We start from the raw sequence: 15348 nt of genomic DNA, 5'->3' as shown, positions 1-15348 counted from the left end.
CATTAAAAGTGCTGTCATATGGGTGGAAATCAGGTAAATATTTTATTAATATCAGCAGAACTGACTTAAATGGGCCTTGCGTGTTGCCTTAATCTTTGTATTCATTCCAGTCTGTGAGAAAAACTATTTGCATATATATGCAACCACACTTAAGCTGTAGCTCTCGGCATGTGCTGTATCATTGTGACCCCTGGGACTTCCAAACTTGAGTAGCCCTGCTCTACTGTAACGGAAGTTAGGTTGAAAGCACAGCTACAATCATCAAGTACTAAATAAAGGCCAAGTATTTATTTTTAAATGGCCATATGCAACTCAAATTAGGTACCCAATATGACATACTTTCAGCCCTAATCTCTGTTTCAGCTCACTATTAGGGATATAAGAGTAGCCATTTAGAGAGGGAACCTGTTACCCAAATGACACAGAATCATAGAACACTAGAACTGGAAGGGACCTCAAGAGGACATTGAGTCCAGTCCCCTGCTTTCACAGCATGACCATGGATTCCCCAACTGGGGTAGTATGAAGAAATTCCAGGGGGAGCGAGGCGACCCAGCCACTCTCTCTCTCACACACACACACACCCCACCAATCCCACCCCAAGTTTTGCTGCTTCTTTGGGGGGGGGCACAAGGGTCTCAAAAATCAAAAAGAGGGTGTGATGCCAAAAAGTTTGAGCACCACTGGTCTAGATCATCCCTGATAGATGCCTATCCAACCTGCTCTTAAATATCCCCAGAGATGGGAGATTCCACAACCTCCCTAGGCAATTTAGTCCAGTATTTAACTACCCTGACAGCAAGTTTTTCCTAATGTCCAACCTAAACCTCCCTTGCTGCAGTTTAAACCCATTGCTTCTTGTCCTATCATCAGAGGCCAAGGAGAACAATTTTTCCCTCCCTCCTCGTGACACCCTGTTAGATACTTGAAAACCGTTATCCTATCCCCTCTCAGACTTCACCTTTTTAAACTAAGCAAGCCCAATTCTTTCAGTCCTCCCTCATAGATCATGCTCTCTAGACCGTTAATCATTCTTGCTGCTCTTCTCTGGACCCTCTCCCAATTTCTCCACATCTTTCTTGAAATGTGGTGCCCAGAACTGGGTACAATATTCCAATTGAGGCCTAATCAGTGCAGAGTAGGGTGTAAGAATGACTTCTCATGTCATTCTTCCTGGGGAGCCAGCTGCTGCCTCTGATGAGAGCCAGCAGCGTGGGGTGGCAGCCAATGCACACCGAGAACCAGCTCAAAAGGTGGCTCCCAGTGTGCATCGGCTCTTGGGGAACTGGCTTTCACCCTTGGTGTAACCATGTAACTGCTGAAATTTTCAAAAGTTAGCCAATTATATGCATTTTAACATCCCTACTATCTATAAAATGGGGTTATTCCTATCTCACAACACTGTTGTGAAAAGAACTTCATTAATGCTTGATTCAATCCGATGTTACAGCAGGGATAGGAGGGGCACTGAGAATTTGTGAAGTGGTCAAGGGCCACACTCTTCCATGATATCAATGCATATGCGTGGTCTGAGATGGAGGTTGGGTGCAAAAGAGAGCTTGGGGTTAGGGATGGGGGAGTGAGTTTGGGTGAAGGAGGCAATTGTGACCTAGAGGAGCAGTATAGGAGAGAGAGCAGAGTCTGGGAGGTGGCTGTGATCTTGGGCAGGAGTGCAAGAAAGGTGCAGAGATGTGGGTTGGGACTGGGTTGGAGATTGGGGTGCAAGGTCTGGGAGGGGTTATGGGTACAGAAGCAGGGGTAGAGAAGGTTTGGAGTACATGGGGCAGGAGTGCAGAAGAGGAAGGTGCTGGGGTGCCAGAGGCAGGCTTTGGCTGAGAGAGCCCAGCTGGTTCCTCAGCCAGGGTCTCTGCCTTCCATGCCCCTGCAATGGCCGCCGAGGTCATGTATGCGAGCCTGGTGGGGATACTTCACGCACTGCCTGTGCTGTGCACACTGCCTGTTCTGCAAACAGGTAGCTCCCATTGTCTGCTTTCTGGCCAATGGGAGCTACAAAATTTTGCTGGGGGCAGAGGCAGCGCATGAAGTCTCTCCTCAACCCCCCAGGTCTGGGAGCATTCTCTCCTCTTCTCTCGCCCCCCCCCTCCCCCCCGGGCAAGGCAAGCATGGAATCTGATGGCTGTTCCTGCTGGCAAGAAGCGACTGTTAGGCTATATTTTGCCCATCCCTGTGTTATGGTAACAGACACCACAGAATGCACTGAAGGAAATTAACACATCTGTATTCCGTGCAGTTTAGACAGCATGAACTGAGACCACACACTCAATAAAGAAATATCAAATAGGTCCCTCACTGAGTACTGCTCATCCTTGATTTTGGCATTTCTCAAATAGGAGAAACTTTATGTCCATGTACAAGAAAAATCCCCAAATTAAAAACATTACAGTTTTTAAAAAGTAAAAAACCCCAAACTGTATCATGCAGAATATGATGACACTGCACCCCTCCCAAACATGGATCAGTAGCAGAACTAGAACTATGCTAGTTTAGAAACACAGCATAGACCACCACCTAAGGAAACTGTAAGTGGTTACAGTAGAAGGCTGTTACCCTCTATGGAGCAGCCACTGGGGAAAATAAGACACACTGGCAATTTGCTAGACAGAACAGGACTGTTCAAACTCAGGAAATCTTTGTTCAAGTGTATGTTCCAGAAATGGTGTTCCCTCCCTCCTCAAACTCTGTTCCCATCCCCCAAACCTTTGTTCTTTTTTTTCCCCTGTGCTCCCACCCTTCCGCTATTATCAGAGATAGTGGACTGTCCATTTCTCTGCATGAGTCAAGTTTTATCCTCCCTTCTCCACATTGTTGGGGAGCCAGTAGAAGGAGCAGACACGCAGGACAGAAACCCATGTTCTCACACGCATGCCCCTGCAACTGGGAAATGAAACAGAGAATCTTGTTCAGCCCCTTGTGTTCTGGGCTAGAGGATGCTCAGTGCCAATCAGAACAATTTTTCCCAAACAAACCCATAGTTACTAGAGGTTTGCAAACTGATTTTTCAGACTGGTAGTTTCAGTTCAAACTTGGGTAAATGTTTTAAAATGTAAAAAGTGTTAGGAAACACTTTAAGTGAACACATAACCACTATTCAGATTCACACTGAACCTCATGTCAGCATACTACTGGATTTACTTTCCCAAGATTACTTTAAAATTTAATGTCAATTTTTGAAATTCTCAGCACAACTTTTCATGTATGCAAGGCCCAGCTGCCACTTAATATGTGGCTGATTTATGTACCCTCACATTTTATGAATACAGCAATGTGTATGAGAGCTCATGCACAAGGGGAAATTTTCTAACATAACTATACTACTGCTCCAGACATATAGATGCAACGTGCAACAGGGACACATGCTAGAATACCCAAATAGGAACTTACACTGTACACCTGTAGCAAAATATAATTTTACCAGCATAATTATGCTGGTATATTTCCTTGTGTAGAAGACGAATGAAGACTTTTGACGTTTAAGGGACTTCTTATTGGCCCTCTCTTTTATTCCTCTGAAGAGCAAAAGCCTGCTCTGATCTTAGCTAGGGTTGTACATCACTGGTTGTAGTGTTAGATGTATCACCACCACTTAAGGCAGAATCTGCCCCCACAAAAGAGACTAACTCTCCACCCTCAGAAAAGCTCACTCCTACTCTTTTCAACGACCATCTGATCCGCTTATTGTGAAGGGATCAGAATTGGGTACGTTGTAGACTATATGCAAGACAGCATCCCTTCATCTCCAAGATGACTTCATGAGCCAGCTGAAGTTCTGGTTTCCTCTCAAACCTTCCATTTAAGACCCACTCCCTCTTGGAGGAAACAGGGAAAGGGAGGAATTTGACAGTCGCCCAAACCCATCTCCACACACATGCTTTTTGGATCCCTCTGCTTTTCTTCATCTCAGCTACAGATTGCATCATGCCCCATCTCTCAATGCTTCAAGGAGCAGAAGAGTGAAACTAACCAAGTGTAAGGAGCAAAACCTGTTTCTCTTCCCTCTCCACTTTCAGCAGTAAGTTTATGCCTCTTCACTTTTTTTTTTAAAGGAGAAGCACATGGTGAAGCACAGACTGACACACCAGAACACGGTGAGTGAGGTAATATCTTTTATAGGACCAACTTCTGTTGATGAGACACAAGCTTTTAAGCTTACGTAATTCTGAAGAGCTCTGTGTAAGCTCAAAGAATTCTCTCACCAATAGACGTTGGTCCTATAAAAATATATCGCTCACCTAATTTGTCTAATATCCTGGGACTGACATAGCTATAACACCACTACCTACAACAATGCAAGGTGCCAAATGTTGCCATTTGAAATGGAAATTCCACAACATGAAGAAAAAGGAAGTACAACTTACCAGCAACATCTAGTTTGAGCAAATGCATGAAACAAAACAATTCTTGACCACTACATACAAAACTAAACCTGCTCAACAGCTGCTCTGTAGGCAAACTTCATAAAAACTGAGGAACCACTTATTGCATCTCAAAGGGAGCACCACACAAGAAACCACTACATATTCCTACATATTGAAGGAAGAGATCAGGAAAGTCACCTGAAAATCGTGCAAAAAATCCAAAACAACTAATCAAGAACACTTGGTGACAGCTAGCCAACATAAAGTAGAACCACCTACTCCATGATCGACACAACTTACATCCCCAAAAGAAACCATGACTACCAATACCCACAAAATGGACAATGCCCAAACATCACCATCAAGACTACTGCTAACAAACTAAAAGTTACCCACATTCTCTGTAAATGTCAGCACAAGGCAAGTTAAAATGTGTTTTTGTGCAAATGTGTAATTGCTGAAATTGTAGCTGTTACATGCAGGCAGGAGCTGGTGCTCACGAGAAGCTGACTTGTATGCAGAGGGTGGGGAGGAGTAGCTCACCCTCCTGGTCTCTCTAATATTCTGAGGATCATATGGCTACAGCAACACTGCATAGAATCAGACCAAAGCAATTCATGTTTGGCTTTCATAGATACCTTCAGAGTCCCAAAGGATCATGTAACTGCCCTTTAAAATAGGCAAGGGACATTTTTTGTTAACTGTGCCTTTGCAAACAGTTTGTGTTTTACCTCAAGAAACATGGACAAATACAGTATAGTAGTGGTTCCCAAAGCATGGTCCATGGACCAGCCATCTTGAAGATGGGATGCGAGCTCAGGACTCATCTTGCACACAACCTGTAGCAGGGAGCCTGCACTGGTTCTCCAGCACCCCTTCCTGCCCTCCCACGAAGTTGGAGCATCAGCACCAGCTTCCCACTGCATCAGGAGGAGGATGAGCCTTGCAGGCCGAATCTTGCTTGCAGGGGTAGGAAGCAGCTCAACATGCAGCTGCTCCCTCTCCCCCTGGCTAGAACAGCAGCAGCACCGAAAACCACTTGCCTGGAGGCTTTCCCCACTGCTCCCATTGGCTGGAATCACAGCCAATGGGAGCAGCAGGAGGCAGTGGCTGGGAATGGAGAGAGGTATGGAGCCAGGTAAGCATCCCATACTCCCATTCCCTTCACACTGCCACCTGCCAAGGCTCCCCGCACCTCCACTCTGCTCCTGCACTCATTTTGTTATCATGGGTAGTTGGCTGGTGGTCTATGGAAAGGTCTGCCACTCTGCCCGCAGAGTGGGCCTTAGGCCAAAAAGTTTTAGAACCACTATTATGCAGCTATAGGTCATTTGCTGAGACCCTAAAAGCCACCTCCAGAGTCTAACAGACTCAAGATATGAAGAATGACACACACTAGAAGATCAAAGTGAGATTTCTACAAAGCTGAAAAGGAAAGGCTTAAAATTAGCAATGGTGTTCAGCACAGAGATGTTCAGGGCTTGACAAACGGTGGCAAAACCTACTTGCAAGCCCCGCACTGCACATGTGCACGCTGCCAGTAAACGGGGTGACTGGCTGAAATCTACTTGCCACAGGCGAGTAGATTCAGTGATTTGTTGAGCCGTGGAGATTTTTTTATTATTAAAAAAGTTAATCAGCTAAATGCTTCATTTAACTGTCAACCATGGAGCAGCCCCCTTCCTGGGCTTCGCATGGGGGTAGGGAGAGCTGTTCCAGCCAGCACCGTCTGCTAAATTGCGGGCGGAGGGGCTGCTCTGGCCTGGCCGGATTGGGCCTCCTGTTAACTGGTAAGCATCATGATAAGGCTCATGCTCACCGCGTAGCCAGTTAATCCTGTATATATCCCTAGTTCAGTGCACAATTACTTTGTGCAATCTATGCCTTAATTCACTTTTCAGAAAAGTATCTGAAGTTCACTCAACTGGAAACTAGATTCCAAAAATTGTAAAGGTAACCTGTAAAAGAATTTTAAAACATTTTACTTTTCACTATTTCTTTTTTGGTGTTTAAAGGCAGCCTGAAAAATTGCTTAGTTTTCCAGCCTATACAGGGCTGGAATTTCAAAAAGTAATAATGAAAAGAGAAAGTCTAAAATATTTTCAGTCTTCTGTCATAAAACAGCATAGAAACCAGTTTTTGCTTCAATAACGACCTACAAAGAGATCAATTGTTTTTTCCCCAGGATCAGTTCTACTGCTTAATAACCATTTTCTTATAGCACCACTCAGGTAGAGTGGAATTTTCTGCACTTTATCTATGGCATATTTCTTAATACATCCAATCCATCTAATAAGCTCAAAATCACATACAAGCAAAAAAAGCAAATTATTAATCAAGATCCAAATAAGGCAGGACTTGATTTTTTTTGGTAAGGGAGCCATTTTAAGAAACTTCAGTGACCACTTGAAATACGTTATTTAGTACTAATATGGCTATTTGAGATGACTAAGGACTACAGAACATCTTTTTCAGATTGATATATTGAACCATCTTAGCACCTCAGTATAAATTTGCTTTAGTCCTCTTATTTAAGAGCATCTTGACAGAGGCACAGGAGATTACAGAAGTGGGAAAATCGGTTTAAATTCTGTTGAAATATTAATTTAAGTTGTCAGTTGCTTCTCTGTTAGTACTATTAGAAAAGGTAGAGTTACTAAGATTAGGGATGTAAGCAACTAGCTGACTACCCAATAAGTGTAAGCTTATCAGCTAGTTGATTAGTGACTCAGCTACTTGCTTCCCCCTCTCCTTGCTGCCTCTGTATTAGAGGCACCAAGCAAGAGGGGTGGAGCAGAAGATGGTGTGCAAAGAAAGGCACAGTGGGGAGAAAGGCATGAGAGAGACTGAAGCAGTTTGCGCTTGCACGGGGTCCCAACCGCTGCGCCTCTCCATTTGAAATGTTACAAGAGCTACCCGTGATCCCCGCTGTGCCTCTTCCTTTGAAGTGTACAAGAGCCACAGACGGAAATTCCATTGAGTACTTAATTAGCTGATTAATCGACATTTAAGATCCCTATAAAAGATTAGGCAAAACTTCTACTCCTCTCCCATATCTACCCCTCCCCATGTACTCCAGATACACGTCAACAGTGCTTTCAAAGTCAATTTCACTATTTACCCTGTAGCGCCAGATTTTCTTTATTTGTGTAAGGGCTGGCAAACAGCAACAGTATCAGTCTTAAATAGGAAATTATAGTACAGCAAAAATATCTGTTAGAATGGCTATGAAACAAGACTGATTTTTAAAGCACGATTTCAAGTTGCTAACCTACTGAACTGAGCATTAAATGCAATATGCATTAGGGATGTAACAGTGTAGTCGATTAACGGATTAGCAAAAGCTTACAGGTTAACGATAGACTACACACATTTTCTCCCACCCCTACACTTGCCAGTAAATACTTTTAGCAAGCTGGCCAGCAGTCTGGATCAGTCCTGGCTTGAAACAGGCCTGGGACCTACTTTAAAAGTGTATTAGGAGCCGGGCAGGCAGGTAGCCCAGCTCAGTTCTGGCTCACGTCAGGTTGAGGAGGTCAGAACCCACCCCTCCGCCTGACATGGGCTGCTGCCACCCTGTGCGCTGCTGCCTCTTTATCAGAGGTAGCAGCACAGGTTGACAGGAAGCTGGTCTGAGAGGGGAGCTGATTTTTAAACTGGCTCCCCTCGCAGACCAGGTCCCACCAGGCACCCTGCACTACTGCCTCTGATACAGAAGCAGCAGCAGGGAGTGGCAAGGGGCTCCACAAGAGTAAGGCTGGAGCACACTGGCTGCCAGCCCTGCCTCCGGGACTATAGATAGTGACTAACTGATCAGAATTCTTGAGGTTACTCCACTACTCAATTAACTGATATTTAACGTTCCTAGTATGCATCCTTTATTTGAATCAAGTTTTTAATCCTGTCCTTACACATTCTACGAACTATTGGACTGAACAAAAACTTTTCCGGCACAAAATTATGGCATCTGTGTCCCATAGTGCTGGTCCCACAGTTTTAATTTTTTTATTTTAAGAGAAGTTGCTTCTTGCATAAAAATGGTCTGTTGTAATGAGATTCCCATTAGATCAATACCATGCCACTTCTTTGGGCAGAAACTGGCAACATATTTTATGTTGGGAAATAATTTCAAATAGCCACTAAACTGAAAGCTACATTGTACTAGTACATCGGTAGTAATGTTACGTACTTACGTAAATACTTGTAACAAGTTACTGTTGTCAGTTATTACATTTTCATTTGTTTCTTTCCAAATATCAAAAGTTAGTACTCTATTTAAAAATAGCTGCAACATTAAAACTGAAAACTCAGTGAAATGAAGGTTTGTAAAAAACAGACAAAAAAAAACCAAAAAAACCCCAAAACTCAAAAACAAATACATAATCTAAATGTTTTCATGTATACTAAAATGCAACTTCAAAACGGTTAATGAGGTGTCAAATCAAACAAAGGAAGCAAGGATTGAAAGAAAATGCCCCTGTTCGTGATATCTACTGAAAACCAACTGGCCGTGGCAGGTAATATTTCTACAGACTTGCAAGTTCAACTGAATCAGGTATGTGCAATTACAATGCTCTGAGGTCCTGGACTTGCATTTTTCAGCCCTGACTAGTGACAAGAACATATTATAAGAAAACATCAAGGTCTGATCTGTTGCACCATCAAAGCTAGAAACTGATATTTGGATTATTTTAACATTTGAAAGCTGGGGATCTGTGCTTTTCAGTGACAATACAGCCCTCTCTAGCTATAGTGATTGGCGGGACAAATCTTAAATTAATTTGATTGCAATCTCTGTCCTGATGCTTTGATTTTGGCATCAATTTTCCTGAGAGCCACTAGAACTGGAAAGCATTTCAGAATCCCAGATTACAGATAACACATTAATCTAACTATAACCAACTAAGGTGGGAACTACTAAAAAGCAAGTCACAGCTGTAAACAGTACCAATTTGGAGACATATCTTGCCATCTGATTTGGCTAAACTAGTCAGAAGTGGTTACATTTTCAACCACAAACCTTGGACAAGGAAGATGTGAGCCCCTGGACATATTTTTGTTATTAGTCATGTTTATTACAACAGTGCCTAACAATTATCAAGAACAACAATCAAGAATAAAGACCCATTTTGCTAGGCACTATAGATTGTATGGACTGTCTCCTATTATTTTATAATCTAAATAGACTTCTTGATACCAAATTATTTTTAAATATGTTCTAAGGCTCCAGTTAAAAAGAGACTCTAAATCTGAGATTTTAATGATTTATACTTCAAAAATTCCTCAGACCTACACAAGTCTGTGTTAAGGATGCATCTCATCTGCATGAGTAGTTGGTGACAAAGCATATCAGGGAGTCTCCCAACTGCTTCTTAATGTAAGTGATACCATCCACTGTTACAGTGAAAACAAGTTTGGTGGCAGGTTTAAAACACTTTCAAAATAGTTTCTGGTAAAAGTATAATTTTAATTAAAATCTACACATTCTCCTACTTAAAACTTAACAGTTTTGAATTTAAGAGTTTTGTTATTCTTGAGTGTGAACAGTAAATTAAGACACAGCAACAATGTTATATTCCTTTTAGTAAAAATATGTCCAGTTTCTGTAATATCTAAGAAAAAATATGACAAACCCCAACAACTATATTCAATTTGACATATTCATTGTATCATTTCAAGGCACTATGAGTTTCTGGTTGGTGACAAGCTGAAAAGTGACAAGGAGAAAATCATCTATCCAGTCTCAAAATATTTACAATGCCATAATGCTTTTAAGTACACATCAACAGCAACTCAGAGCTTAAGTAAGCTATTTAGCTGTAATCATGCTTGTCATTAGGACCCCAACTGTTGGGAAGCTTGGATGCTGCACTAAACACTAAATTATTGTTCACAGGAACGTCACAACTGAAATTGAGATTTATAAGTTACCTAACACCCACCTTCTGCCACTAACCTTGCTCTCTGGAAGGTTAAACTTCCATCACCTCAACATTTTTTTTGAGTTAGCTGTAAAGTTACTCCACCCTACAGGATTGTGCAAGAACGAAATGCTTAAAACATCACACAACAACGTCCTGCGCCCAAAGAAAAGGATGAGGTAAAAAGCCATCATGAAAGCCGAGGGTTTCTAGGGGAAGTATAAACGTAGAGGAATAGGAGCAGCTGGTGTTCAGAGAGAGTCGACGGGAACGTGGACGTGTGTGTGTGTGTCATGTTATTGCAGAAAGCAAGAGACCCGGAAAGAGCCTGAACTAGGCAAACCCGCCGCCATCTTACAATGCGGGAAAGAAGTTAGACGCCAGGGAAGAGAAACCAATTTGGCCGGGAGGCGGATTGCCCCCTCGGCAGGAGCGAGCCCAGCCCGGGCTGTCGCTGCGATGTAAATAAAGCCACAGCACAGTCGGGCCATCGCTAAGAGCGGTAACGCAAGAGATGGAGGCGATTAGCCCTGCGGCTCGCAATGACACTGACATTTAGCGGCCCTGCCCCGGCCCTCCGGACACCCCACCACGTCCCCGCGGGGCCATGGGCTGCCGGCGGGTTCACCGCGACCTTCTCGGGGTCTGCGACAAAGAGCGCGCCGGGGCAACATCGCTCCCCCTCCCCAACTCGCCCCGCGCAGGCAGCCCGGGCCCCGGAAGGAGATCAGCCGCCCCCCGCCCGCTAGGCCCCCTGCTCCTCGCCAGAGACCGGGGCGGAGGGAGTCACTCGCCCCGGCCGGAGACCGCCCGCACTCCCCAGCCGAAGCCGGGGCGCCGCGCACACCGCAGGCGACAGGGCCTGTCCCCGCGGTGCGGGACGCAGAACCCCGAGCCCCAGCGCCGCCTCCCCGGCCCGCCCCTCGCTCACCTTGTTGATGCGTTTGAGCGCCATTGTGTGTGTGTTGCCGCCGCCGCCCGCCGGGCCTGTCTCTGCGCCGCGGTGACTCCGGGCTCCGCTCGCGTTGACGGGGAGGGGGGGCAGTTGCGTCTCTCCTTCCTCCGGAAACAGCCAGGGGCGCCCGCTCGCAGGGAGCGCAGCCGCCCACAGCCTCCGCCCGACGGGCGGGTCCGGCCCCTTCTCCGGAGATCGCCTGGCTGCCACCGCCGCCGGCCCGCCTCGGAGAGGACAGACGATGCGCTGAGCCTCCCCCACCACGGGAGAAACCGAGCTCAGCCCCCGCGCACTCCCACCACCGGTGGCGAGGCCGAGAAAGAAAGGAGGGGCGAGCAGGCACCGCCCCCGCTCCCGGGGCGGGCCACTAAGGAACCTCGCCCAGAGCCCCCCCTTCCCTCTCACTGGAGCGGGGAGGGACGCGCTAACCGCCGCTGCCGCCTGCGAATCCGCGCACGCGCTACTGAAACTAGTGGGGGGGGGGCGCAAGACAGCCCCAGGCTCGTGCAAGGCCGGTGCACGCACCTTCTATAGTTGCGGGTGAGAGGGTGGGGTGTGAAGAAGAGGGAAGGCCAGAGGGGTGACTCTCGCGAGAGTAAGACTGCAGGCGTCCCAGATCTGGGGGCGGAGACCGAACGCCGCTTCTCCAATCAGAAGGGCGTGCTCCCCCTCTTCGCGGAGGCTGTGACACAGGGGCTTCCGGCGTACGAGACCGGGCTAATTTCCCCCATCTCCCTACGCTTGAGTGGGCGGTTTGTCGGTTATGGAGAAATCCCCAGAGCGAAAGCTCTTGCGGGGCCTTCGAGTCTCTCGTTGTACCCGGCTCGTCGTGGTCACTCGCCCGTCCCCGCCTCTGGGGGGGGAGGAGGGGAGTTCGTCTGTGCGTGTACACAAAATGGCCGTCGCGACCGGATCTACGTTCGTGAATCGCTAAGGCGCAGTACGGCGCTGGTATCCCTCCGCGCAGCCGCTGCGAAGGGGAAACAGATCCCAGTAAGGCCAGAGGGGGCGAGCGAGTGGCAGGGATGCCCCTCCCCTTCCTGTTTGTCTCGCGGGCCCTCGGGTGTGTTTCCAAGTCCGTGTAGACACAGCGGAGCACGTCGAGGTCGGGCTCGTCCTCCGCTGGCTTCACTCGTCACAGCCCTGCGGTTACTGCTGCTTCGCTCCGGCCGGGCTGCGGGGACACCGCTCGCAGGAGGAGGGCCCGTGCCCCACGCTGCAGCCTGGTCCTGTCCCCCGCCTTCTTCCCGCTCGCTCTCTCCCACCCCCACTGTAACCGGGCTGGGGTGGGACAAGGCCGCAGGCCGGGGACGAGGGATGTGAGAGCCAGGTGGAGAGTCTGAGGCGAAGCGGGTCGGAGCGCTGGAAGGCCCCAGGCTGTGGGGTGGGCGGGTGAGGGGGAGGAATGGATTCAGGTTGTAGGGTGGTGCAGGCCGGGCTGGAATGTGGGAGTGTAGGCTCTCGGGTGGGGGGGGGGGGGCTGGGGAAGAGGAGTTTGAGGTGCAGGATGGGATGGGGCTAAAGTATTCAGAGGGCCAGGAGGGTTTCCAAGCTGGGGCAGGCAGAGTGGGTTGTGACGCCAAGGGCAGTGCATGTGGGAGGGAGCTTAAACGTGGGGCATAGAGTGTAGGAGATGGTTTGGAGTAACAGCCCCAGGTTGTGCTTACCTCAGGTGGCTTCTGGGAAGTAGCTAGTATGTCCCTCTGGCTAGATGGTGTTTTGGCCATGCAGCTCTATGTGCCACCTCTATCCACATGCACCACCCCTGCTGTTTCCACTGGCCAGAGTTCCCAGTTCATGGAGTTGCAGAGCTGGTGCTGGAGGCAGTGCATGGAACTCCATGGATGTCCCTATGCCTAACAGCCAGAAGGATATGCTGGCCAGCTGCACCACAGGGAGTTGGGTAGGGAGCTTGCCAGTTCTATGCCAAATGGATTTTTGACAGTCTGGTCAGTAGTTATCACCAGAGTTGCCAGGGTCCCTTTTCAAGTGGGTGTTCTGTTTGAAATCCAGACATCGATAGGTAACGCTGCTTACTATGACAGCAGTTCTTTGGCACCTGAACTTGCATTGCCTTAGTTCTTCAATACCCTCAATTCCCACTCCCTTTGGGCCATGTCACCCTCTCCCCAGTCCTGCCACTGAACTCTGCAATTAAAGAGTTAAGGTGTCATTATTGCACTTTAATTCACTCCTGAACAAAAACAGGGATGGACAAATTGGAGAATGTCCAGGAAAAAGCAACAACTGTGAATAAAGGTCTAAAAACATATAGGAGGGAAGATTGGGGAGAAATAAGGGTTTGTTTAGTCTGGGAAAGAGAAGATTGAAAGGGGACATAATAGTTTTCAAGTACAGAAGAGGTTGTTACAAAGAGGAATGAGAAAAAACGTTCTTAACCTCTGAACTTTGTTTCTTGTCCTATGTACTTAAATTGCAGCAAAGGCAGCTTGGGTAACAATTTGTCAGGGTAATTGAACATGGGAATAAATTGCCTAGGGAGGTTTTGGAATCTCCACCATTGAAGATTTTTAAGAGCAGGTTAGACAAATACCTATTAGGGATGGTATTAGAGAATATTTAGTCCTGCAATGAGTGCAGGGGTCCTAACTAGATCTCTCTGGAGCTCTTCCCAGTCTACCATTCTGTGGTGAGAATTGACACATCACAGGACTATTATTTCAGGCTGCGTGCAGACAGGCAGACAATTTTTAAGGGCTACCTTTGTTAATCATGAGGACTAGAAACCTTACTCTTAAAAAAACAGTTTAGATCTTGGACAATTTGATTCTGCCCAGGCATTCACAAATGTTTCAAATGGGCCAGGTGTTTGACAGTTCTGCACTGCAGTGAATTCTGCCTTTGAGTGAATATTAAATCCTGATGTCTCCAAAACACAAGCTCTGTTTTGTACTATGTGATCACAATTTATCTTGGGCTCCTGTATGATCTTCAGAGACTGAGGTCAGAAGAAAGTCAAGAATCTGGAGGGTAGGTGTATGGTGCACACTACTAGGCTCCTCTGAAAATGAAACACGAGACCCCTTTAGCGTGACCAGAGTGCCAATACCAGAGGCTTTGTCTTATATAGGCAATTATGCCTCCCTCCAAAAACGTGTCCCCATTTTTTGTACTTGCTATCTGGTTACCTTAGAGCTCTTGCACCAAGAGCAGAGAGGATGGTGGGAATGGAATGAGAAGCTGTCTGTAGGAAGGTAGAGGAGATGCTGAGATTTGGCTTATTTATAAGTAAGGATGTTAAGAAGCAGGTAATTGACTAATTGTGTAGTTCATACAATTTGTATCGACTACATGATTAGTCGATAAGGGGAGGTTGGAGTTCTGGAGCAACTCCGGCTGTGGCTCCGCAGTTTAAATATAGTGGGAGCCGGGCTGCCATCCAGTCAAAGCACTGCTATGGTTCAGTCAGCACGCTCCACAAATTCTAGGTATACAAGAGGCAGCAGCCCAGGGGAGAGGACAGGGAAGGCTGCCACAAAGTAGTCCCTGTCTGCAGTGGCCCAGGCTGACTAAGAACATAGGCTGCTCCAGCAGCAGCCCCTGTCTCTGGACAAGGGCTGCTGGAGCCAGCACAAGCTGGGACTGAGCAAGTTCTGGTCAGTCCCAGCTCAGGCTGGGTCTGGGACTGCTGTGGTTCTGTATTTTAAATGTAGCAAGAGCTTAACTGGCTCTTACTACATTGAAAATGCGGAGCCACAGCAGAAATAGGTCCTGGACCAGATCTGAGCTGGGACTGAGCTGGGCTCACTTAGGTCCTGGACATGGTGTGAGCCAGGACTAACTCCCATTATAGCTCTGCAGTTTAAGTGTAGGAGCCGGACTGCCTGCATGCCCGACTCCTACTACATTTAAACTACAGCGCTACAGTGGGGGTAGCTTCTGGACCCAGTGTGAGCTGGGACTGAGTGCCTTCCCTTATTGACTAATCATGCAATTGATACAAATTGTATTGAGTACACGATTAGCCAGTTACCGGCGTCTTAACATTCTTATCCCTTACTTCCACTCATCCCAACTTCCTTTGCTATGCCAGTTCTTGGGATATGGAAGTATGGAACACAGGTATTTTGTTCAA

At 46.9% G+C, this 15348-nt stretch overlaps 1 protein-coding gene across 2 annotated transcripts in view; it reads right to left on the bottom strand.

The window, feature by feature from the left end:
* Positions 1 to 11778, bottom strand: part of UBE2D3 (ubiquitin conjugating enzyme E2 D3) — a 30165-nt gene extending 18387 nt beyond the window's left edge. The window contains exon 1 of one of the 2 annotated variants that reach the window (XM_006126894.4): positions 11229 to 11778. In XM_006126894.4, the coding sequence (XP_006126956.1) occupies positions 11229 to 11252 (24 nt within the window). In that variant the 5' untranslated portion in view covers positions 11253 to 11778. The remainder of the gene's footprint in view (positions 1 to 11228) is intronic. The other variant, XM_006126895.4, reaches the window with a different exon arrangement.
* Between the last annotated feature and the right edge of the window lie 3570 nt (positions 11779 to 15348).

This window comes from Pelodiscus sinensis, chromosome 4, assembly GCF_052426305.1.
Source record: "Pelodiscus sinensis isolate ZL-2025 chromosome 4, ASM5242630v1, whole genome shotgun sequence".
Lineage (NCBI taxonomy): Eukaryota > Metazoa > Chordata > Testudines > Trionychidae > Pelodiscus > Pelodiscus sinensis.
This window is presented reverse-complemented; position numbering and strand designations above follow the sequence as displayed.